The 24,381-nt window shown below is 44.2% G+C and overlaps 1 protein-coding gene across 1 annotated transcript in view; it reads left to right on the top strand.

Annotated features, from left to right (window-relative positions):
- Positions 1 to 13,788, top strand: part of ubash3ba (ubiquitin associated and SH3 domain containing Ba) — a 23,096-nt gene extending 9,308 nt beyond the window's left edge. The window contains exons 2-14 of the mRNA XM_015960898.3: positions 10,016 to 10,069; positions 10,207 to 10,393; positions 11,094 to 11,292; positions 11,403 to 11,572; positions 11,639 to 11,847; positions 11,947 to 12,091; positions 12,176 to 12,296; positions 12,386 to 12,508; positions 12,597 to 12,689; positions 12,782 to 12,926; positions 13,000 to 13,106; positions 13,301 to 13,410; positions 13,515 to 13,788. Coding sequence (XP_015816384.1) covers positions 10,016 to 10,069; positions 10,207 to 10,393; positions 11,094 to 11,292; positions 11,403 to 11,572; positions 11,639 to 11,847; positions 11,947 to 12,091; positions 12,176 to 12,296; positions 12,386 to 12,508; positions 12,597 to 12,689; positions 12,782 to 12,926; positions 13,000 to 13,106; positions 13,301 to 13,410; positions 13,515 to 13,652 — 1,801 coding nt within the window. The 3' untranslated portion in view covers positions 13,653 to 13,788. The remainder of the gene's footprint in view (positions 1 to 10,015; positions 10,070 to 10,206; positions 10,394 to 11,093; positions 11,293 to 11,402; positions 11,573 to 11,638; positions 11,848 to 11,946; positions 12,092 to 12,175; positions 12,297 to 12,385; positions 12,509 to 12,596; positions 12,690 to 12,781; positions 12,927 to 12,999; positions 13,107 to 13,300; positions 13,411 to 13,514) is intronic.
- Positions 13,789 to 24,381: the final 10,593 nt, after the last annotated feature.

Below are 24,381 nucleotides of genomic sequence, written 5' to 3'. Positions count from 1 at the left end.
ATCCCGTTTACTGAGTGCCCACCAAACCAATAGAGTGTAGGGGTTGTATCAGCTAGTCGACTTGTCGACTTCACTGCTCTGTAGTGACTTTTTATGCCCTTCATAGACTAGTCACTGTCACTTGATGATGACCGACAAGATGCAGTCCTGGGAAAAGACAGCAGGTGACGATCCCCTGCGCGTTGGGAGGCGACGCGCTGTGCCAGGGCGTCGGTGTCTGACGCCCACCGTAAAACGGACATTTGACCGAATTGTGACCTTTACCCTCTTGCAATTTAACCTCCCCCCCCCCCCCCCTCCTAACCTTAACCAGCTTGCGCATGCAAAGCTTTGATCGTTGACGCGCTCCAGATATCTCCGTCTTGAGCACGGCCACAGTAACATTATCAAATTAGGTGTCGCCACCTCAAAAACAAATTTAACACACGATCGTTCATGTCGGCTCATTTCCTTTTATGTTTTCTGTCTTTTATTTGTGCCTGATGCGTTTCGCTGCTGTGGAGCGGAGCGCATCACCTGTTTTGTCCTCCGGTGATACACCTCACCGGTGCGGCTGGCGTGCAGCACACACTCCGCTATTTTTGTGGTCGGTAGATCTTTTCGAACTGCAGTTCAAAGGTAACTCATAAGGTGAATTTATATGAAGCCAAAAGAAATGATAAAACAATACATTGTTTTTCTAAATAAACATGCTGTGATTGGTCAGCCACAATACTGGCCGGGCTTGTGGAGGTTCCATTGGCGCATCCTTAGACCGAAATGCAAAGATCTTGATTCTAGGCAACCCCTAAGATGTAGTAACGGACAGATTACCCAAAAGTGTTTCAGCAGCCTTGGTCCTTAAAGAGCAAGTCACCCCCAAATCAACTTTTTTTTTTCTGATAAACTATATAAATGTGTGTCTAATCGTGCTGCAGGCACGTGTAGTCAATAGTTTTGCACTTTAGTGCATTTTAGTTAAAATTAAAAATTTCTGCCCAAAACTGTCAGTGTTGTGCCGTTGTCAGGTAAAAACTTTGCACTGCATTTGAATTTAAATCTGCCACCGCTATTGGCTAAGAGGTACCCTACAACATTAGCTAGTACCATATGTCACAATGTCGTTGTGAGCCTGTGTGTGTGTGTTTGTTAGCGGCTCCACCCTCTCGGTCTGCTAGGCAACAGCGTTTGTTGAATTTTTCAAACCGGGAGTGGAGTAATACTCTGGTAGGGGGTGACTTGCCCTTTAAAATCTTTACAGAGAGAACAGAGTTATGAAACAGCTCGACTGTGTTGGAGGAATTAATTTTCTTGACTATATGGAGGAAATGTTAATCATCACAGCTGAGCAAATCATGCTGGAAAGATTTTGTCAGATTTTCCAGCACATGCAGCAGATTAGATTGAGTCATTGGGATTTATTTATCAGACTTGAGTTAATTAAATACCAAAAATGCAAAAAAATAGCTCAATTTAAAGATTGTCCGAGAGATACAGTGCTCAGCATAAATGAGTACACCCCCTTTAAAAGTACTAATTTAATCAGCAGCTCAACGAACAAAAGAACAATTTCCTGAATGTTCTCAAGGCTGGGTTTTATTGAACACTTGTTTAACTCCATAACATGAAATTAAGGTTAATAATAAAACTTAGGTCACAAAATCTTCAGTTTTACTAAAATTGGTTGAAGCACAAATGAATACACCCCCCAACAAAACTACTACATCTAGGATTTAGTTTGACCACTTTGATTTTCAAGGACAACACCAAGTCTTCTAGCATGGAATGAACAAGTTGGTGACATTTTGCAACATCTAACTTTCTCCACTCATTAAGAATAACCTCTTTTAGAGCCTGGATGCTGGGTGGAGAGTGATGCTCAACTTGCTGCTTCAGAGTTCCTCACAGGTGTTGGATTGGGTTGGGTTCAGATCAGGAGACACACTTGTGTTGTGCTAACACAATGAAGAAAGCAAACTTAGCAATAAAATTACAATCAGTCATTAAAACTCCCCAAGGCACTTTACAACACAACCTGTCACTACATGTACAAACACACACTGGAGGTGAGGAGCTACAATGAATGTCATTCAGTCACCTTCACCTTGTTCTTCTTCAGAAATGCAACAGTAGCTTTAGATGTGTGTTTGGATCATTGTCCTGTTGGAAAAGTGCACGACGACCAAGTGCACGGAGTGATGGCAGCATCTTCTTCAGTGTAGAGCAGTACGTTGTTGAGTTCATGATACCGTCAGTGAAATGCAGCTCACCAACACCAGCAGCACTCATGCAGCCCACATAAGGACAACACCACCACCATGCTTCACTGTAGGCACAGTGCATTTCTCTTTGAAGTCATCACCTTTATGATGCCGTACAGTTTAGAAATCATTAGTTCCAAAAACCGTGATCTTTGTCTGATCACTCCAGTGTATAGAGTCCCAGTAGCCTCCATCTCTGTCAGTATGGGCCCTCGCTAATCCTAGGCATGCTTTTTAGTGCATGGGCTTTAGGAAAGGCTTCCTTCATGGCCGATACCCATGCATGCCATTCCTCTGCAGTGTGCGCCGTATGGTGTCACAGGAAATGGTCACCCCAGTTTGGCTTTCTACTGCTTTAGCTAACTGCAGTGAACTTGCATGGAGATTTTCTTCAACCCTTCTCCTCAGAAGACGTTCCTGTTGAGATGTTAACTTCCGTAGACGGCCTGGACGTCTCTGTAAGATGGTTGCACTTCCATCTTTCTTACATTTTTGGATCACTTTTGCCCAATAGCCCACATTTTTGGAAGTGTTTTGTAGTATGGTATCTCATAGAAAATGGAAACTTAAGGTTTTCTGACAAATGTAGGGTGTACTCATTCATACTCAGCACTATAAACACCAGCGATTTAGATACATTTGGCAAAAACATAAAAAAAGTTTTTGTGAAAATGTAAATTGTTGGTAGATTTTGTAATGTTTAAACACAACGTACCACCTAAATTTTTACACTTAAGTGATTAAATGCACTACTTACATGATTGGTGCATCTTAGCTTTATCATATTCATGTTGCAGCTTATTTCACACCAAGTCTTTTGGCCTAAAATCCACATTCAGTTTGTGCAATCTGTTTCCATTGAGCCTTTAAAGCGACCCATAGAGGTTACCTTCTGTTTCTGCAGGTATAAGGACTGCTGTCAGGCCTCTTATGGTTAAAACCAGTACAGAGTCGATGTCAGAGCTCTGTGACAGGAAGCAGTAGCGCTCGGTCTGTGGAACAGAGCCACCACTGCTCTCCATCTCTTTCATCTTCTCACTAGCTGCACTTTTTCAGTAGCAGCTACGACGTCAGATACAGCGTTGAAATGGATGACGGCGTTGAAATGGATGAAGTGAAAGCAAGTGGGCTTCTAGCCACTCAAACAGCATCTCCTTTTATTACGACTCATTCTGTTAGATCAAATCTGCGCCTGCTCTTTTGTTCTGGTCTTGAAAAGGTTTTAGCCTGTGTTGCATTTGAAGGAAATATTCGTTCTAGTGTTGCATTTATGCACGCATTCCTGTTATTCACCCTGTCACAGACAACCACGTACCAAATCACGGGCTAAAAAAGGTAAGCTAACACCAGACTGCACCTGCGGCTTGACATATTATGTTTTTGCCTCCAACATGGTTTAAAAAGAGAACAGATTCAATAAGAGCTGTTGCATCTGTTTGCTTGGTGGACCGGCGTAGGAACTTTTTCATTATTTCATGTCACAGGGGCATACTCGCATAACAAGATGAGAAGAAAGCAATGCAATGTTCCAGCCCTGGATTAGATTCTGGGATGCCTCGGTCACATCTGTTTGTAATCCCATCATGCCTTCTGGAAAAGAGAAAAAGACAATCCCCGACCTTTACTTCTCCACAGCACCAGGTGGAATCTGCAACTAAGACGACTGTAGCCAACAAACGGCTCCACGTTTTAGCCTTATCTGGTTTTTGCCTTTAGTTACTGGGTCATGTAGATGTTCTAGTGTAGATCTGTGTCAGATCGCTCTGCCTCAGGGCTCAGGGACTCTGTCCTATCTGGGACCCTCTCAGTGGGACACGTTTAAAAATAGCTCATAGAGTCAGTGCAGCGGAGGGACACAGAGGACGCTCAGCGCTGTCGTTCATGGAGATGCTGAAGCTCATCTGCATCACACTGTGACTAAAGTCAAAAGACAGCTTCTCAACAGCTCAGAAAAGCGCCCTCCCTCCGTTTGATAATTGGTTTTTAAAGTTGGTGGTGATGACCGTGAAAATCCGCGTTATCGGCTACTTCACTGTTGTCATTCAGAAAATTATTTAGATTTCATATTTTTATCTGTGGTTTAACTGAAAGAAGATTTATTTTGTATTTATTTAAAACACAAAGAACTTCTGCTAAACATTGACTGAGTTACTTTGTGCTTTAATAGTTAAATATTAATATTTTATTGCTGTCTAACATTTATTTATACCCCAATGAAAGATTAGGAGAGAAATACAGTAGGTAATAAACATCAGTCAAGTAGCTAGGCGAATGGGGGTAGTTAAATCAGGAAGATAAAAGTTCTGAAGAGACACAAAATGGGATTTTTCTTACTTTAAAGATGCAATAACACAAATAGATATTCAGACATATTTTTTAAAACACTGGTTTTGTAGTTGTAGTGGTTACGTCATGTAACATGATTTATTGTTTCATCATAAATAAATAAATTAAATCTAAAAATAAATAAACTAAAATGAAAAATAAGTACTATGACCAAAGCCTATTGTATGTTTTATCTGCAGAAAAGGCTTCTTACCTAAATAATTCTTAGCATGGTGGGTGAGAGTCGTGTTTATGTACTTGTGCCATCATAATCAGCAGATCTGCTTCTGATTCCCTCAGAGGTTTTCGAAACTGCAGTAATTTGATTGTGAGAGTCGGGCTTTTCTAGCTAGCATCAAAACAATAACATATATGCTTTTATGGGTTATGGTATAGGCCATTTGAATGGGGAATCACTTCCTTAACTCTTTCAGAGTACCAAGGCTTTCAGGCATTTCCAAAAGACAACAGCCGGAAGCTTCGAAAGAAAACAGATTGTCTTCAGGAAACTCTGCGAAAGTCCTTAAATCTATTTTAAGACAAGGGATAATCCAACTAACGGTATGACGGAGCGTCTAAGCTTAATGAGCCCCAGAGTGGCTTTGGCCCAGATTCTCTCTCCCCTCTGAGTGGTCTTTATTTAATCATGCACTGAACCTCATGTATGAACATTATTTTCAGAGCTGGATTTGAGCTCAAGCCCAGGAAGCTCGAGACCAGGCACGTGCGGGGGGGGTGGGGGGTGGGGGGGGGGGGGGTGGGGGAGCACCTGCCCCCTTTGTCCGAAGTGCCCTTTTTCCGATCTTTCGTCAGATTTTACCGTTCAAAACTGTTATACTGTGATACATATCAGGCACTAGGACCGTGCGGAGGCAGCCGCCTCAGACTTAAGCCTATTTTCCTTTAGACCCGCTTACAAGCTCACTGATTGGCTCTGCCGCATCATGCTAACGTGTGATTGGTTGTCCCTGCTGTCCGGTGTTTTGCCTACGGGCAGGAGTCTGCGTTCGTCTACCTGTAAGATTTTTTTTCTGCCTGCTTCACATCACCTGGATGAATTTTAATATCAAAGTTTTTGTTTAAGTGCGTTTGAGTCCGTGGCTAGCGTGTGTGGAGCAGAGTCAGGTAGCTGCATGTCTGAGACAGAAAATGGGACATGAGAGACTTCTCCTGAAGTGTTGAAGAAACTCACAACAAAGTATCACAGTTGTTGATATTTCTCACTCTAGATTCTCCGGGTCATAACTTTTGAATTACTAATCGAATAAAAATAATTCAAACAGTTTCTAAAAGTACGTAAAACGAGCGTTTCAACGAGGTATTACATGATGTAATTCATGTTACTCCAAAAATCGCTATTAGAGGGAAACCAGCTTTGCAGCATCACAGAAAGAAACGGAGCGAACCGCGACGGGAGAGCAGAGAACCGAAGGGGGAGATAGTCTGATCATCTTCAACAACAGCTTTTATAAAGTTATGGAAACAAACGTCACAAATAAAATCCACCTGGTTGGTCAGGTGTCCCAGAAGGCTGTTGTAGATGGTGACATGGGGAGGGACAGATTACAGTCACACTGGTTTTTATTAGAACACTCAACTGTTTACTAAATGATTCAGCTTCATTCCAGCATTATTTATACGTACAATATATATTTATTTAGCTGAAAATATAATTTTATCAGTGCAGAATTTTATTAGTTGACTTTTTGTAATAAAATGTTTAGCTTTCACCTTTTATTTAGCTTATTGATCTTCATAATGCTGGTAGAAATGTAGCTACAGTTGTGATGTATGAGTGTTTTCTTACCTTGTATTTATTTTACTGTATCCCGTTCTTAGACCTGTGGTCACAGACAGTCATTAAACTGGTAAACGTGAGGCCAGGGTTCACACTGTTTTCTGAGTGTTTGCAACACAGTTCTGATTTTAAATAGTTCTTTTGAAATAGTTTGCTCAAGTCATTTAGAAGTTCCTGTTTAGTAATAAATGTAAAGAAAATTCAAATCTGTTTTTTTTTTCATTTCATTTTCAGTTTTACAGACTTTAATAAACATAAACACTAAATACAAACCAGCCACTGAAGGCTGAGGTTGTTCTGAAAAAAGGAGCAGAGTTGCAAACATTTTACACTTTTATTACAATTTTACAGCCATAAAACAACACAAAAAAACAGTTAATTTATGGTCATAAGAGTGTTAACTGTGATAAATTTCCGTCTCCCACAAATAGATGGTAAAAGTGAATGTGAGCATAATTATATACGTTTTATGACTATATTATGTATTTTTTTATTATTGACTATTACTCCAAAGTGTTCAAATGAAGGCAACTGGACTTCTTTGGTTTCTTTAAAACATTTCACTTCTCCTCTGAGGAGCTTTGTCAGTTCTAACTAGAATTTGGGAGAGTCAAGCTTATTAGCTGTAGCTGTCTGTTGTTATTTAACGAGCAGAAACTACTCTGAGTACCCCGCCTCTCCATATCCTGATGAGTCGTTGGCCTCTACTGAGGGTGAGTCGTTGTGTTGATTAGGTGCAGGAAAGTGTGACCTAGACTGAAACTGCTTAGGAATGAGATCCAAAGCTGCATTATAGGTGCTGGAAAGGTGAATCCTAAGCCCCTCCCCTATTTAAAGTGGGGTTTTCAGGTTTGACATAGATAGCTTCTTTTACTCCTCTCTCAAACCATGTATCTTCTCTGTACAGAATGTGGACTTTGTCATCTTCAAAGGTGTGTCCCTTGTCCTTCAGGTGTAGGTGGACTGCAGAGTGTTGACCTAAAGAGGCGGCTCTCCTGTGTTGTGTTATGTCAATCAATCAATCAATCAATCAATTTTATTTGTAGAGCGCCTTTCGCAATGTTATCAGAAGCCCAAGGTGCTGAACAGCATCATAAAAAACATTCCCAGTACCTGGGCATAAGAGCAAGATAAAAACATAAAATCATAAAATAACAAGCAAGCAATATTACAAATACAGAGAGGTAACAGAATGAGACTATTCAATTAAAAACAAATGGTGGACAAAATAAGATCAAGCATCCTGATCAAAAAGAAGAAGTATTAAAAACCATATTGTCAGGGCAATTCTATGAACCCTACCGCTGAAAAGCAATCAAATAGAAATGAGTCTTTAGACGAGACTTAAAGACTTGAAGGGACGGCGCCTGCCTAATGCTCAATGGCAATTCATTCCACAGAGTTGGAGCAAAAACAGAAAATGCACGATAACCCCTTGATCGATATTTCGACCGGGGGACCACCAGGCGTCCCTGCTAGGCTGAGCGAAGAGACCGAGATGGAGCATACCTGTGCAAAAGTGCAGTAATGTAAGAGGGGGCACTGCCCTGGAGGGCCTTATAAACGAGAGTTAAGATTTTAAATGTAGCTCGATATTGCACCGGGAGCCAGTGCAGAGTATCCAGCACTGGGGTAATGTGATCTTGGCATCTAGTACCTGTCAGGAACCTAGCCTTTGAGTTCTTTACAAATTGGTGCTGTGCAACCATGCACTGGCCCAGACTGGCATACAGAGCGTTACAGTAGTCCAGACGGGGCAGGACAAAAGCATGCAACACAGACTCCAGATGAGCTCTGGACAGCAGAGGCCTGATCCTGGATAGTTGTTTCAGATAATAAAAAAACAGGACCTCACCACCGTATTTACGTGAGTGTCAAGATTAAGTGAGGACTCAGTTTTTATCCCCAAATTACTGACTATTTTCTTTTCATAGGGGGTCAATGGGCCAAGGTCAATATCAGCACCTGAGCCATTTCTTCTGCCAAGATTAAGTAATATGACTTCCGTTTTGCTCTCATTTAGGTGCAAAAAAATTAGAAGCCATCCAACATTTTATGTCCTTCAAACAGTCCAGTAAAGGAGAAACAGATCTGTCCTCCCCACTTCGAAGGGGGAGATAGATCTGGCAGTCATCAGCAAAAAAATGAAATTTCACATTATGCCGACGAAGGAGGACTCCAAGAGGAAGAAAATACACTGCAAATAGGAGAGGACCAAGGACAGAGCCCTGTGGCACACCCCAACAAAGTCTCATGCAGGCTGACATCACCTCACCCATCTGAACACTAAATGTCCTGTCATGAAGGTAGGAGCGAATCCATTGGAGGGCCTGCCCAGTTATCCCCACCCAATGCTGTAGTCGGTCCAGAAGGACTTCGTGGTCGACTGTATCAAAAGATAAGTCCAGCAATAGTAGGACAACATCGTTATCCATGTCACAGGCTAAAAACGTGTCATTAAAAACCATTAAAAGAGCAGATTCAGTGCTGTGACCTGCCCTGAACTCTGACTGAAAGGTCTCCCATAAATCATTTGTGTTCATAAAGGTTATGTTCTTGTGTGATTGTTGTTTTGTTTCCCCAATGTAAAGATCTGGACAGTCCTCACTACAATGGACAGCATAAACGACGCCACTGAGCTTCTGTTTGGGTGTTTTGTCTTCTGGATGGACCATTTTCTGTGTGAGGGGTGTTGTTGGGTTTAAAGTTTACCGGGATGTTGTGTTTGGAGAAGATTCTTCTAAGTTTATCTGAGACTCCTGCCACGTATGTGATGATGGTGCCTTTGTGTAAAGGGTGTTGTTAGGTTGGTAGCAGAGCTCTCATGGTTAGTGGTAAGTTCAGTGAGATCATGGAATGGGATCAAGAATTTTCTACTGACAGGAAAAAGATCTCAGCTAACATAGCTGTAGATCACACTGGATAACCCTCTGTGTTTGCATTTATTTTACTACCTCTTACTAGAGCTGTCGTTAGTAAGTGCAAAGTCAATTTGGTTGTACACCTGTGCAATAGCAATAAATTATCTTGAATACTGTTAAATTTACTTCCTGAATGAGTGACTTTTAAGGCTAAAACAATGGCAGAAGGACGACTTCTTTCCTCTTTTGTAACTCATTGCATCACCACCAGGTATCAGAACAGGACTCAGTATTGGAAGATAATCAAACAACTTGGACTCGGATCAGGGGCAGAAATGTGGTTGTAACATATCTAGATATAAGTCAGATTTATAAACTAAAACAATTATTTATTAATTAACATTAACACTAACATTAATTACACTAATTGATATATTTTTATTATGTTGTTTGAACCCAAGGGTCTCATTTTCTGTTTTCTAACTTGTTGGATTGTGAATCTGTTTAAAAGTTTTGCTCTATAAGTGCCCCTTTTTTTTACTTTGAGCACCCACCCCGTCAAAGGTCTCTGCACGGCCCTGCTCGAGACAATCAGCTTTGTTTTCTGAGCTGAAGATTCGTGCACCTCTGAATAATGAAGCTGAGTTACCGATGATTGTGTGTTTCCTCCGTTTGGCCAGTTGGTTTTAGTCATGTGGAAAGATGACGTTTACTCAGAAAAATAAGCAGGTCTGGAGCAGAAGTTGCTGATTTTGTGACTGATTTCATCTTTCTTTCTTTCTTCTTTTCAGATTAAAAGCTTTAGTGTCAACAGGAGGCAAAAATGTCCAGGCAGCCTGTGACTGGTGAGACACATTAACTAATTTCTCATGTTAGAACCGAGCAGGAACCCAAACTGCTGTTCTAAAGGAAATAACCCAGCAGTTACTCAGCATCACTGCCCCCTGCTGGACACTGTCTGATGTCTTTTCCTAATGTCCAGGCTCTTCTCCCACCTGGACGACCCGTTCCTGGATGACCCTCTGCCCAGAGAGTATGTGTTATACCTGCGACCCAGCGGACCTCTGCTCCAGCAGCTCTCACACTTCTGGAAGCAGTCTCGCCTTTCCTGTGGCAAGAACAAGGCCCACAACATCTTCCCCCACATCACCCTCTGCCAGTTCTTTGTGGTAACGTTCACCCCTTCTGTTCACGCATCAGTCCTCAACCTAAGGGGCGCGGATGCTCACGAGCACCAAACATGATGTGGCACGCTGTAGTTAAACCTGATGAATAAGTGTGTGTGTGTGTGTGTGTGTGTGTGTGTGTGTGTGTGTGTGTGTGTGTGTGTGTGCCTGTCTAAAACAGAAGTGATCACATGAACTGGTGAGCCTCCGTTTTTGGTTTTCAAATCTTGGCTGTTTGCTTCCAGCTGTGCACATCTGCATCTGTCTGAGAAGCAAAACCACACAAATCATTTCTAAAGTTGAAACTAATCCTAACTAACAAGTGTCCAATCCGTCAGGTGGTGCTATGCTAATCCATCTTTAGGAGCTTTAAAGTGGGCTGCCATAAAATATTTTATTTTGTATGGTCACACGTATGACCTCATGTTAGCCATGTTGGCGGCTAACTTAGCCACACCATCAGAGTAAGCAGCAAGTACATAAACCACACAGGTGGTGCTCTTGTCTGGAATTCTAACGGTTTCCTCCTTGGAAAACCTTCCTCGGAGCCGGAGCCCACCGGGGGATGGGTGGGGGTTTAAACTGTCGGGTTCTGTTGGTTCTAGGTGTATTTTAAGCGTTTCTCAGTGATGACTTGAGTGCTAATCGTTTTAACATTGGTAATCTTCCTGAGTTACCGTTTCCAATCCCCTTTTGTGCTCAGTGTGCTGACGAGAAAGTGGAAGCTCTGTCTGACGCTCTCCAGAGCACTGTGGCCAAGTGGAAGGGTCAGATACCCATGCCCCTCCCCCTAGAGCTCTACACCTCCTCCTCCTTCATTGGCCTCTTCGTGGAGGAGCAGATGGCCGAGGTTCTGAAGAGTTTTGCTGCTGACTTTGCCACGGAAGCAGAGTCTAAAGCAGGTTTGTGATTACAGGACGTAAACCCGTTAGCAAACCCAGTTTGTTACTGGGCAGTTTGAACGTTTCTATAATGGAGTAAATATGGATGTGTTTCTTTCCTCCTCCTCCAGATGTTCACGTTGAGCCCCATAAGAAGCAACTTCATGTCACTTTGGCGTACCACTTCAACGACAGTCACCTTCCACTTTTGGAGAAACTGGCCAAAAATATCAACGTGGCGTCCGGCTGTGACTGGCTGGCGGTGCTCCTCTCCAGAGATATTAGATTTGCTAACCACGAGGTAGATGTTTCATCATTACTGAAAATCCTCACTCCCGATCAACCGTTAACCACCTCCCCACTGTAGACGCTCCAGGTGATGTACCCGTACGTGCCTCAGAACGACGACGAGCTGGAGCTGCTGCAGGGAGACTTCATCTTCATGTCCTCGGTGGAGCAGAGCACAGCTAGTGAGGGCTGGGTGTACGGCACGTCGCTGGGCACGGGGCTGTCCGGCCTGCTGCCTGAGAACTACGTGAGCCGTGCAGATGAGTCCGACACATGGGTGGTTCATGGGTAAGGAAGGAGGAAACGGCATTTCAGGCAACTACGCTGGGAAGTGTTAAAGCGACCTGACTAAATAACGCTGAGTTGTTTTTTCTGTCTGATCTCCAGATCGCACTCCCTCCTCAACTGTGCCTCTCCTTCTACCTCTGGTAGCCCTGTGGGTGGGCTATTATTCGATGGACAGCTAAATGACAGTCTTCTGGACAGTCTTATGGATCCGTCCAGCCTTGCTGGCCTCTGTCCTCCGATGCAGGTAACTCGTCAGATTGCAAAATCTGAGCTAAAAGCTGCTCGAGTTATCTTTAAATCTACAAAGTTAAAATAATTATCCCCCTAGGTGTCGCGGCCAACTGGTTCTCCGTCTCTGTCCAGGATGAGGCTGTTTGTGTGTCGCCATGGCGAGAGGATGGATGTGGTGTTTGGTAAACACTGGGTCACTCAGTGCTTTGATTGCAAAGGTTAGCACTCAGAGTAAACAACGACATAAGCTGACACGAGGACTTTGTGGAGTTAGCGTTCACCTCTTTTCGTTTGTGTGTGTGTTTAGGCCGCTACATCCGTTCTAACCTCAACATGCCGTCCAGCCTTCCGGCCAGAAACGGCGGTCACCGGGACTACGATAAAGATTGTCCAATTACTGTGTTTGGCTCCACCCAGGCCCGACTAGTAGGTCTGTATGACTCGTGTTGAGTTGATACATACGTACAGCCTGTAAACAAATAATGATGTAAACAATGATGTGTTCTGTCTGATTTCAGGGGAAGCCCTGTTAGAAAGCCACACGGCTGTAGACTTTGTTTACTGCTCTCCCTCTCTTCGCTGCATCCAGACTGCTCAGAACATTCTGCAGGGTTGGACCTCCTCTTTTTGTCAAATTCTAGCTCCTTTGAAAAGAAGAAAATACACAAACATGTGCTTCTTTTTCCTGTTGAATGTGTGGCAGGTCTCCAGCAGGAGACAAAGACAAAGATCCGTGTGGAGCCTGGCTTGTTTGAATGGACCAAATGGGTCTCAGGCACATGTTTACCCACCTGGATCCCACCGGCTGAGCTGGCGGCCGCTAACCTGAGCGTGGACACAACCTACAGGTGTGAAGCCTGGCTGACAGCAGCGTTCTGTCTTTGATGCTACAGTGTAATATATTATGCTGTTTGTCCCCAGACCTCATGTTCCAGTGAGTAAGTTGTCGGTGTCGGAGTCCTACGACACCTACATCAGCAGGAGCTTCCAAGTGACCCGAGAGATTCTGGCTGAGTGCAAAAATCAGGGTAAAGCGTAACCATGGTGATGGCCCACATTTATCTTCAGGCTGCCACTTTCCCACTTAGATGGATGCATTTAAACACTTTTTACATTTTCTTGAGTAAAAACAGGCACATTTAGCACCTACTGAAATAATAAAACTCTAATCTTGGAAGTATTTATGGAATGTGTCTCCATGTTCTCCACCTCTTTCACACAGGAAATACGGTCCTGATAGTGGCCCATGCTTCCTCCCTAGAGGCTTGCACTCGCCAGTTACAGGGCCTCAGCCCCCAAAACTCCAAGGACTTTGTCCAAGTTGTCCGAAAGGTCCGTTGTCTGCTTTAGCTCCTTTTCATCTCTGCTGTAGCCTCTTCAGCTTTCCTCCATTCAGCGTTCATAACAGCCAGCACCTCTGTCTGCCTCATTTCCAGATTCCTTACTTGGGATTTTGTGCATGTGAAGAACTGGGAGAGACAGGCGTGTGGCAGCTGGTCGACCCCCCCATCTTGCCCCTGACACATGGACCCAATCACAGTTTCAACTGGAGGGAAATGCTAATGCAAGACTGAAGGATGTTCTGTTGTGTTCCTGGTTTTTTGTGTTTGTTTTTGTCATGTTGAACTGCTGAAACTTATTTATTTTTATCCTTTAACATTTCTAGAATTCCAGTCAAACTGACAAAAGGACAAAACACACACACACACGCGCGCACGCGCGCGGTCTGGCTTCCATCAAAGACTTCATGCAAAAATAAATGTATGTATAAAATAAGCGCTAATCTATTTAGATGCACTGCTCAGGAAGGAGACGCACAGCCTGTGTGAAGGCAACGTGCTTGGATGAAGGTCTGTTTTCTTGTGGCACTTATCAGTGAGGAATATGGACGCGCTACAGAAAAACACAGGACGCTTCTGTAGAAACGTACCATTTGAAGGTTTTTATTTTGACTAGCGAAGCGCTGGCTGTGGCCCCTCGCGTGGGAGGTGAAGACTCCGCTGTTTTCTCACACACTGTGACATGAAAGAGTTGAGAACCACAGGAGGATTTTTCCACATGTTGGAACTGATTATTTAACTTGCAGCGACTGCCCCCTTGTGAAAAAGCACAAAAGAGAGGTTGACAATCAGACAGGGGAGCACCGACCTTCATTGTTTCTGAGGTGAATCGTTTATTGCTCCTTTTTAAACTTCCCTCTAAAATGTCATATCGAATTCTTCAGCGCTCATGACCCCAAGTGAATATTTTAAGCCTTCTACAAAACCTCAGCTCAAATTATTTATTGCATTTTAGCCAGGTTGAGGAAATAACGTTCAGATTGATGTTGCATCAACTATCTTAAGGTGCCTCAATTATTATTAATATTATTATTATTATTATTGGTCTGTTTTTCAGTTGTGACCCTGGAACTATGTAAACCCCATAACCACCTTGCTTTAATTACATTTCTTATGATTTTTGCTACATCTGAAGATTTAAACACTTATACCGGTTACTTGCTCTGTATGACTGAAAATCTATTCATGCTCTATAAATCAATAAAGCAACTTTGTGGAGCTGTGAGAAGTTTTACATTCATATCACGTAGAAACAAATGGGTAAGTGGTGTGTTAGAACTATGAGGGAACAATGATGACAGATAAAACACACATGTGGAACATTTAATGGTTTTTATCTTACGGAAAGATCCGCAGATTAGTGCTGAGGAAGAGAAAAAAGTTTTAAGAGTTGAATGAAAAAGGTCAAAAGCAAACTATTTCAACCCGACAAAGACTGCATTTCATGTTATAAAAACAGTTTTCTTTTCTATACCAGGGAAACTCAGGAGTCGTTTGGCTGCTTCAGCAGAAATATCTGCAACAGGAAGTTATTTAATCCTTCACAATAAGAGTCTGAAAAGGCAGCAGTCTTGGAACCAGACCCCTACAATTTTGGGGATTTTATGAAGCCAACACGGAAGAGGCAAAAATTGCAGTTCCACTCTCATCCACTAGGGGCTGGAACCACAAGTAAACAAATCCTCTTTTACTTCCATGTTCTCCTCCTTGAACCGTCACCTTATCGTGGTGGAGGAGTTTGAGTGCCCTAATGATCCTAGGAGCTATGTTGTCTGGGGCACTTAGTGCCCCTGGTAGGGTCTCCCATGACAAATTGGTCTTAGGTGAAGGGTGAGACAAAGAACGGTTCGAAGGATCTTTCATGGCGGTGAAAACGAAGAGTCGGAGTACCCGGCCCGGAGGGTTACCGGGGTCCCACCCTGGAGCCAGGCCTGGGGTTGGGGCCCGTGAGCGAGCGCCTGGTGGCCGGGCTTTCGCCCATGGGGCCCGGCCGGGCCCAGCCCGAACCGGATACATGGGCTCGTCCAACTGTGGACCCACCACCCGCAGGAGGAACATGAAGGGTCCGGTGCAATGTGAATCGGGTGGCAGACCAAGGCGGGAGCCTTGGCGGTCCAATCCCCGGACAAGAAAACTAGTTTTTGGGACATGGAACGTCACCTCGCTGGCGGGGAAGGAGCCGGAGCTTGTGGCAGAGGTTGAGCGGTACCGGCTAGATATAGTCGGACTCACCTCGACACATTGCATTGGCTCTGGAACCCGAGACCTGGAGAGGGGTTGGACACTCTACTTTGCTGGAGTTGCTCCGGGTGAGAGGCGGAGGGCTGGGGTTGGCTTTTTGTTAGCCCCGAGACTCTCTGCCTGTGTGTTGGGGTTTACCCCGGGGGACAAGAGGGTAGCTTCCTTGCGCCTTCGGGTCGGGGAACGGGTCCTGACTGTTGTTTGTGCTTATGGGCCAAATATCAGTTCAGAGTACCCACCCTTTTTGGAGTCCCTGGGACGAGTGCTAGATAGTGCTCCATCAGGGGACTCCATTGTCCTGCTGGGGGACTTCAATGCTCACGTGGGCAATGACAGCTTGACCTGGAGGGGTGTGATTGGGAGGAACGGCCCACCTGATCAGAACTCGAGCGGTGTTTTGTTATTGGACTTCTGTGCAAGCCGCAGTTTGGCCATAACGAACACCATGTTCGAACATAAGGATGCCCACCGGTACACTTGGTACCAGGGCAGCCTAGGTCACAGGTCGATGATAGATTTTGTAGTCGTATCATCTGACCTGCGGCCGTATGTTTTGGACACCCGAGTGAAGAGAGGGGCGGAGCTGTCAACTGATCACCACCTGGTGGTGAGTTGGATCAGATGGCAAGGGAACATGCCGCGTAGACCTGGCAGACCCAAACGCATAGTGAGGGTCTGCTGGGAACGCCTGGCAGAAGAACCTGTCAAGACGGTCTTCAACTCCCACCTCCGGCAGAGCTTTGACCACGTCCCGAGAGCAGTGGGGGACATTGAGTCCGAGTGGGCCTTGTTCCACTCTGCGATTGTCGAGGCGGCTGTTGCTAGCTGTGGTCGTAAGGTGGCCGGTGCCAGTCGTGGTGGCAACCCCCGTACCCGCTGGTGGACACCAGAGGTTCGGGGAGCCGTCAGGCTGAAGAAGGAGGCCTACAGGGCGTGGCTGGTCTGTGGGTCTCCGGAGGCAGCAGACAGGTACCGGATAGCCAAGCGGGGTGCAGCAGTGGCAGTTGCCGAGGCAAAATCTCGGGCGTGGGAGGAGTTTGGTGAGGCCATGGAGAAAGACTATCGATCGGCTCCAAAGAGGTTCTGGCAAACTGTCCGGCGCCTCAGGAGAGGAAGGCAGCAACTCGCTCACACTGTTTACAGTGGGGAGGGGGAGCTGCTGACGTCAACTGAGGCTATAGTCGGACGGTGGAAGGAATACTTTGAGGAGCTCCTCAATCCCACCAATGCGCATTCCGAGGAGGAACCAGAGCTGGGAGGCCTGGGGATGGACTGTCCGATCTCGGGGGCAGAAGTTGCTGAGGTAGTCAAACAACTACACAGCGGCGGAGCCCCGGGGGCGGATGAGGTTCGTCCTGGGTATCTCAAGGCTATGGATGTTGTAGGGCTGTCATGGTTGACACGTCTCTACAACATTGCGTGGTCATCGGGGGCAGTTCCTAGGGAGTGGCAGACCGGGGTGGTGGTCCCCATCTTTAAGAAGGGTGACCTGAGGGTGTGTTCCAACTATAGGGGGATCACACTCCTCAGCCTCCCTGGAAAGGTCTACGCCAAGGTACTGGAGAGGAGAGTCCGATCGATAGTTGAATCTCAGATAGAGGAGGAGCAATGTGGTTTTCGTCCTGGCCGTGGAACTGTGGACCAGCTCTATACCCTTGCAAGGGTGATGGAGGGGGCATGGGAGTTTGCCCAACCAATCCACATGTGCTTTGTGGATTTGGAGAAGGCTTATGACCGTGTCCCCAGGGGCACCCTGTGGGGGACGCTCCAGGAGTATGGGGTGGGTGGCTTTCTGTTGAGGGCCATTCAGTCCCTTTACCAGAGGAGCGTGAGTTTGGTCCGCATAGCCGGTAGTAAGTCGGACCTGTTCCCAGTGAGGGTTGGACTCCGCCAGGGCTGCCCTTTGTCACCGGTTCTGTTCATCACTTTTATGGACAGAATTTCTAGACGCAGCCGTGGTGTGGAGTGTGTCGAGTTTGGTGGCAGGAGAATCTCGTCTCTGCTTTTTGCGGATGATGTGGTCCTCCTAGCTTCATCCAGCTCTGACCTTCAGCTCTTGCTGGGTAGGTTCGCGGCCGAATGTGAAGCGGCTGGGATGAGGATCAGCACCTCCAAATCTGAGACCATGGTTCTCGACCGGAAAAGGGTGGCTTGCCACCTCCGGGTCGGGGGAGAGGTCCTACCTCAAGTGGAGGAGTTTAAGTATCTCGGGGTCTTGTTCACGAGTGAGGGTAGGAGGGATCGGGAGATCGACAGGCGGATTGGTTCGGCGTCTGCAGTGATGCGGACGCTGAGCCGATCTGTCGTGGGGAAGAGGGAGCTGAGCCAGAAAGCCAGGCTCTCGATTTACCGGTCGATCTACGTCCCAATCCTCACCTATGGTCATGAGCTTTGGGTAATGACCGAAAGAACGAGATCGCGGATACAAGCGGCCGAAATGAGTTTCCTCCGTAGGGTGGCCGGGCTCAGCCTTAGAGATAGGGTGAGGAACTCGGACATTCGGGAGGGACTCGGAGTAGAACCGCTGCTCCTCCGGATCGAAAGGAGCCAGTTGAGGTGGTTTGGGCATCTGGTCAGGATGCCTCCTGGACGCCTCCCCGGGGAGGTGTTTCGGGCATGTCCTGCCGGCAGAAGGCCCACCGGGTCAACCCAGGACACGTTGGAGAAGTTACATCTCCAATCTGGTCCGGGAACGCCTTGGGGTCCTGCCGGAGGAGCTGGTGGACAAGGCTGGGGAGAGGACGGCCTGGAGCTCCCTAGTTGGGATGCTGCCCCCGCGACCCGGACCCGGATAAGCGGAGGAAGACGACGACGACGACGACGACGACGACGACGACTTCCATGTTACAAATACCAGATTCACAGCAGAAATAAACATGTTTACAGCCTGGTTCAGAAAACCATTCATGATAACTCGGGGGTGTTGCAGCTCTGTATGAGTTTTTTCATCTCTTCTATTCTGCCAAGCAGAGTAGGTAGCTGCGTTCATTTTGGTAGATTAGCCTGAAGAGTTCTGGGGTCCAGTTTGTCAGACCTTGTTCAGACAAGGTGCAGCTTGGGTGTTGGGTGATTGAGTGTTTAATCTGACCACACACACATACACATAGGTGCTGCTCAGGGTGGCTATTCCTTTTCTAAAAGGAAGGTGAATTTTGAGTAGAAGTGGGCCAAGTGGTTTGCTCCACAGTGAAGGAGGGTGTTTTTTTCTGTTGGCTTGACTTCAGGTAGAGAAGGGTTTTATTTTTCTTCTTCCCCTGGTTCAGAGGGGGATTTTTATTACAGCTTTCCCCTCTTTTTCCATATATACATACACTCAACAAAAATATAAACACAACACCTTTGTTTCTGCTCCGATTTTTCATGAGATGGACTTAAAGATCTAAAATTCATTCCAGATACACAATATCACCATTTCTCTCAAACATTGTTCACAAATCAGTCTAAATGTGTGATAGTGAGCACCTGTGCTTTCCTGAGATAATCCATCCCACCTCACAGGTGTGCCACATCAAGATGCTGATCCGACATCATGAGTAGTGCACAGGTGTACCTTATACTGCCCACAATAAAAGGCCACCCTGGAATGTGCAGTTTGGTCTCACAGCAAAATGCCACAGATGCCACAAGCATTGAGGGAGCGTACAATTGGCATGCTGACAGCAGGAATGTCAACCAGATCTGTTGCTCGTGCATTGCATGTTCATTTCTCCACCATAAGCCGTCTCCAAATAGCCTGGCAAGCCAGACTAAATAAATGTATTATTTAGTCTGGCCGCGCTCCATTGACGGCTCTCGATTGTGGGGCAGGTTCTACCGTTGTCTTTCAAATGATCTCTGCATTCCACTGGACAATGAATGTGACATACTCTTGTTTCACTCTGTTGCATCATCCCACCCACCAGGCATATAGAGTGCCCTGATTGGCCCACAAAGCGGATAAAGCTCTGTGATTTGTTCACTAAGCAGATAGAGCACTATGATTGGCCCACCATTATGGACCAATCACAGCTCTTTATGTGTTTGAAACCCCTCTAGAGAGCTGTGATTGGCTAGCCAGAGTCCTGGTAGGAGCTGCAGAGGTTCCAATGGAGCATGCCTAGACCAAACTTTGCAAAGCAAGAATTTGGTCTAGTTCACTAGGCTAGTCTCCAAAGGCGTTTCAAGAGAATATGGCAGTACATCCAACTGGCCTCACAACCGCAGACGACGTGTAACCACACCAGCCCAGGACCTCCACATCCAGCAGGTTCACCTCCAAGATCGTCTGAGACCAGCCACTCAGACAGCTGCTGAAACAATTGGTTTGCATAACCAAACAATTTCTGCTCACACTGTCAGAAACCGTCTCAGGGAAGCTCAACTGCATGCTCGTCGTCCTCATCGGGGTCTTGACCTGATTCCAGCTCGTCGCCGTAACAGACTTGAGTGGGCAAATGCTCGCTTTTGATGGCCTCTGGCACGTTGGAGAGGTGTTCTCTTCATGGATGAATCTCGGTTTACATTGTTCAGGGCAGATGGCAGACAGCGTGTGTGGGTGAGCGCTTTGCTGATGTCAATGTTGTGGATCGAGTGGCCCATGGTGGTGGTGGGGTTATGGTATGGGCAGGCATCTGTTATGGACAAAGAACACAGGTGCATTTTATTGATGGTATTTTGAATGCACAGAGATACCGTGATGAGACCCTGAGGCCCATTGTTGTGCCGTACATCCATGAACATCACCTCGTGTTTCAGCAAGATAATGCCCGGCCCCATGTTGCAAGGATCTGTACACAATTCTTGGAAGCTGAAAATGTCCCAGTTCTTGCATGGCCAGCATACTCACCGGACATCCAAGATCATGTTTCATTTGGTTAAAGTTCCAGTTGATAATATCTTGAAAAATCATTGTCAATTTATCATTTGTGACCACTTACAAAACGTTACACACCGCACATATGCATGGCTTCCATGCCAGGCTTTAGTTGTGCTGCTTGCCTGTGTAGCTCTCTGAGGGAAAGTACACAAACACCGCTGCTCTTTGTGTTGGTTTTGGAGTTGCTTTACCATGTTTCGCTCACTAAAAACACCTGAAAAACCTCTGTTAGCTTGATTTAGCATGAAGCTCCTGCTGAGCTTTGACAGAGGCGGAGCATGTAGCGGCCAGGGTGCAGATCACAACAGTCCATAATATTAGTCCAGAGGCAACCAGCATGAATTCAGCCTTGCATGATGACCAGGCGCCCGCTCGGGTGGGCTACCCTTCTTAGCTGGGCTAGTTAAGTTAGCTAATAGCTATGTTCGCTATTTTTTTCCAACCATAACAGCCCCACCCTCAGCTCCACCTCTCTTCCCAGACTGCTGCACCTTCACTCTGAATAAAAGTCAATTGAAGTTCCTACGTGACCTTAAGCTTATAAATTGAAATAATCATATGTGTTGAATTAACAAGATGTTCAAATCAAATGTTTGAATAATCAGTGCATTAATCACTGATGCTTTAAAATTAATATTGTTCCTGCAATGATCCATTTCAGATCTTGTCTACACCGGATCTGTATGTGTTTGATTTAACAAGTTAATCAATATCTACACTCATAGACATTATAATAAAGACATTATAATGAGATAATTATTAATGTTAATACTGACTTCACATAAGTGTTTTAAAACATTCATAAAACGTTCTCACAAGGGGTTAACCATCTTTGTATCTGAAGGATGGCGGGACGTCTGAGAAATGTTTTGAAAATCAAACGTGTCAAATTCTGATTAGCTAAATTTATAAGCAATGTGTTGATAATACAGAATTGTTTCTGGGATTAATTCAGTTTCCAGCTGACTCCCGATTTGGCCAAATCGGGGAAGAAGCTATTTTGAAACCGTCCCATCTTTTGACCTCAGGTCAAAGCCTCTCTGCAATGCCGTGGGTGATGTCACACAAAATGACTCTTCTAAGAGCCATCAAACAGCCTTGGACGCAAACAAGCATTCCAGCTTCCTATCATCACCTGGAGAGATCTCAGACTAGACGAGTCCTCTCAGAGCTAATCTACGGGTTCCTGATATCGAGAGGTCCACTCCACTGGCAGTGTCCATCACGACCTCTTGACCCCCTGGATGGCACACGAATCTCCACATAAGGGTGCGTAGATTCGATACAGACTGCATCAAATGTTTTTTATAAACAAATCTGTAGTTTACCAAACATAAAGCCAAACTCTTTTATGACCCAGACTTCACAAATTCTCTCAGATACTTAAGAAAGGTTTTGCCAAGACATCTAGCTTCCATGACAACATCCCACTCATCACATTAATCCACTTCACATACATATCATTATTCATACCTTGTCATGTATAATCATCAGTTTAGGGAAAAGAAATACATTCATTTTTATTAACTATATACTTGACTGTCTGAATTAATACATAGTGTGTTTATGGTCCCTGAATAAGTAAAGTAACAATCTTCTGATTAAACATTGGAAGATCAGTCAGATCGATGTTTCATATTTATATGGAATTATCACATCTTATTGGTCATTTTAATAAACATGTAGTCAATCATCAACGCTACAGATGGTACCATCTAGTGGCTGACAAGCATATCACACAAATAATTTTACCTTCCATTTTTTTAAGATGGCGATTTCATGTTTCTTATTTGTTTATGTTCTTCTGTAGCCGACAAACGGAGCTAAAACACGTTGTTTTACAAGTATTATTCTCATGTCATGAGTTCTCAAATATTTATATGTTAGAGACTTACGTGAAAAGTTGAACAACTCTGCATCAGCCGAGGTATTCCTTAAATTTGAAGCAAGTAAGCGGTAGTCCTGTGCTATCGGTTAGTTCTGGTCAGCGCTCAGTTTCCCATTGCACTGAGCTCTGCGGGGCAGGGGATGTGCTTAGCACAAAAAAAGGACGTATTGCTTACATTATACATGATGAGACAATCACTGTTACGGATTTCTGAAAAATCCTACATAATTTCTGAAAGGGGAAACCCCGGAAAGATACTTTAATTACAATAAACCAAACATTTTATTTTAATGACAAACTTCTCTATAGGTTTGGTTAAAATTCAGACTTGGATAAATAAACACATTAGATTAATTATAACTATAATGTTTTAAAAATGATTGTAAAATTTCTGTAAAGTGACTCTGTATTTTCTCTGGTTTTGGGGCCAGTATATCCCTAAATTATTGCAAAAGAGCAGTATTTTTGTGTTCAGTAAGACCTCACCAACGGATGGCCATTAGGGTCAAAAATCCTTGGGAGCGCAACTTCCAGCAACATGACGAGCACATCAGACTCCCTTTCATCAATGGCAGCAAGTGAAGAGGTAAATGTGTAAAACAACAACGTTTATTAATGGTGAAAGTTTTGTAACCATAAATCAGTAAATGCAATTTGTCCTCACAAGTTTCCGTAGAAGGAAACATAGCATCTAATACGGTGTTGTCCAGAGACTTAGACCCGCTCCATGTATTTTAAAAGTGATTTTTATGGTTATGTTACAAAGCTGCCAATATTTTTCAACAACCGGGCATCATTTAACTCATTTTCAACAACATTTTGATGGATATTTCCATAGATTATTGGTAAAAACTACACATGGTTACTTTAAGGGTTGAGGGTTAGGTTTATATGATGAACGAACACAGAATGAGAAAGCAGAGTCTATAAACATCAGAATTTTATCAAGTATAAGACATGTTTAAGTTTGATTTGATCACGATATTGCATTAATATTGTTTATTAAATAAGTATTAATAATTTACATGTATAGACTTTGAAGAATTATTCAAATACATTTAATGGAGTTGTTAATATGTAATATGAAATATATATTTTTTATATTGTATATTTTATTTTGAAAGAATTTGTAGGAAATGCTAATGGATTATTTTTCCATCCAGGAGACCTAAAAATAATGGGTCCTTCATATAAATCCCAGACAGAGTATGTGACCATCAATCAAATCAAACCAAATAATTAAATAAAAAATGTATTTAGATTAAAAAAAAAGACCCCCAGTTCTATTTTGGTATTGTTACTTTTGTTGTATTTGATTAAAGGGTTAAATTATTTGAGTAGTTAAAATAGTAATTGAGAAATCCAGATGCATTCATGGTTTTTATGCTGAAAATAAAAGTTGCATACATTAATAAAAAAAAATAAAATAAAATAAATCTATTGCCTCTCTGTCTTTGAACTAATAGTTTGATATCCGGCTCAGCCGATTAAAAATTCCAACTATGCTGGTAACAGTTTGTAATTAAAACCAAAAACAACAAAATAACCAGGACCAGTTCTTTTCTATTGTTGGTACTTTCTCTAAATAAACTTTAAATTTAATTACTTGTAATCTGTCATTTGATTTGAATGATGGCCACTAACGCTGTCTGTAAGAGGTTTATTTGTATTAATTAGGTCAAACTGGATGAAAACACCAAAACTCAATCTGGTCTTCGAGAGTGACGACTTTTCTGCCCTCTGGCGGATTTAATCCGTTATTACAGCAATCATTATGCTTGCACTTTCTGTAGAATCCTTCAAAATAAAACATACCACAACATATCAGGAGAGCCACAACTTTACTTATACAAACTACTTAATTAAAATATATTTATTTATTTTTGTAGTTCTCTGTTTTAAACTAGCCCTGCGGTGGACTGGCTCTCTGTCCAGGGTGTACCCCGCCTGATTGCCCATTGACCACTGGAGATAGGCGA

Source organism: Nothobranchius furzeri, chromosome 10 (genome assembly GCF_043380555.1).
Source record: "Nothobranchius furzeri strain GRZ-AD chromosome 10, NfurGRZ-RIMD1, whole genome shotgun sequence".
In the NCBI taxonomy this organism is placed as follows: domain Eukaryota; kingdom Metazoa; phylum Chordata; class Actinopteri; order Cyprinodontiformes; family Nothobranchiidae; genus Nothobranchius; species Nothobranchius furzeri.
The sequence above is the reverse complement of the archived record's forward strand: the minus strand, read 5'-3'. Positions and strand labels throughout refer to the sequence as shown.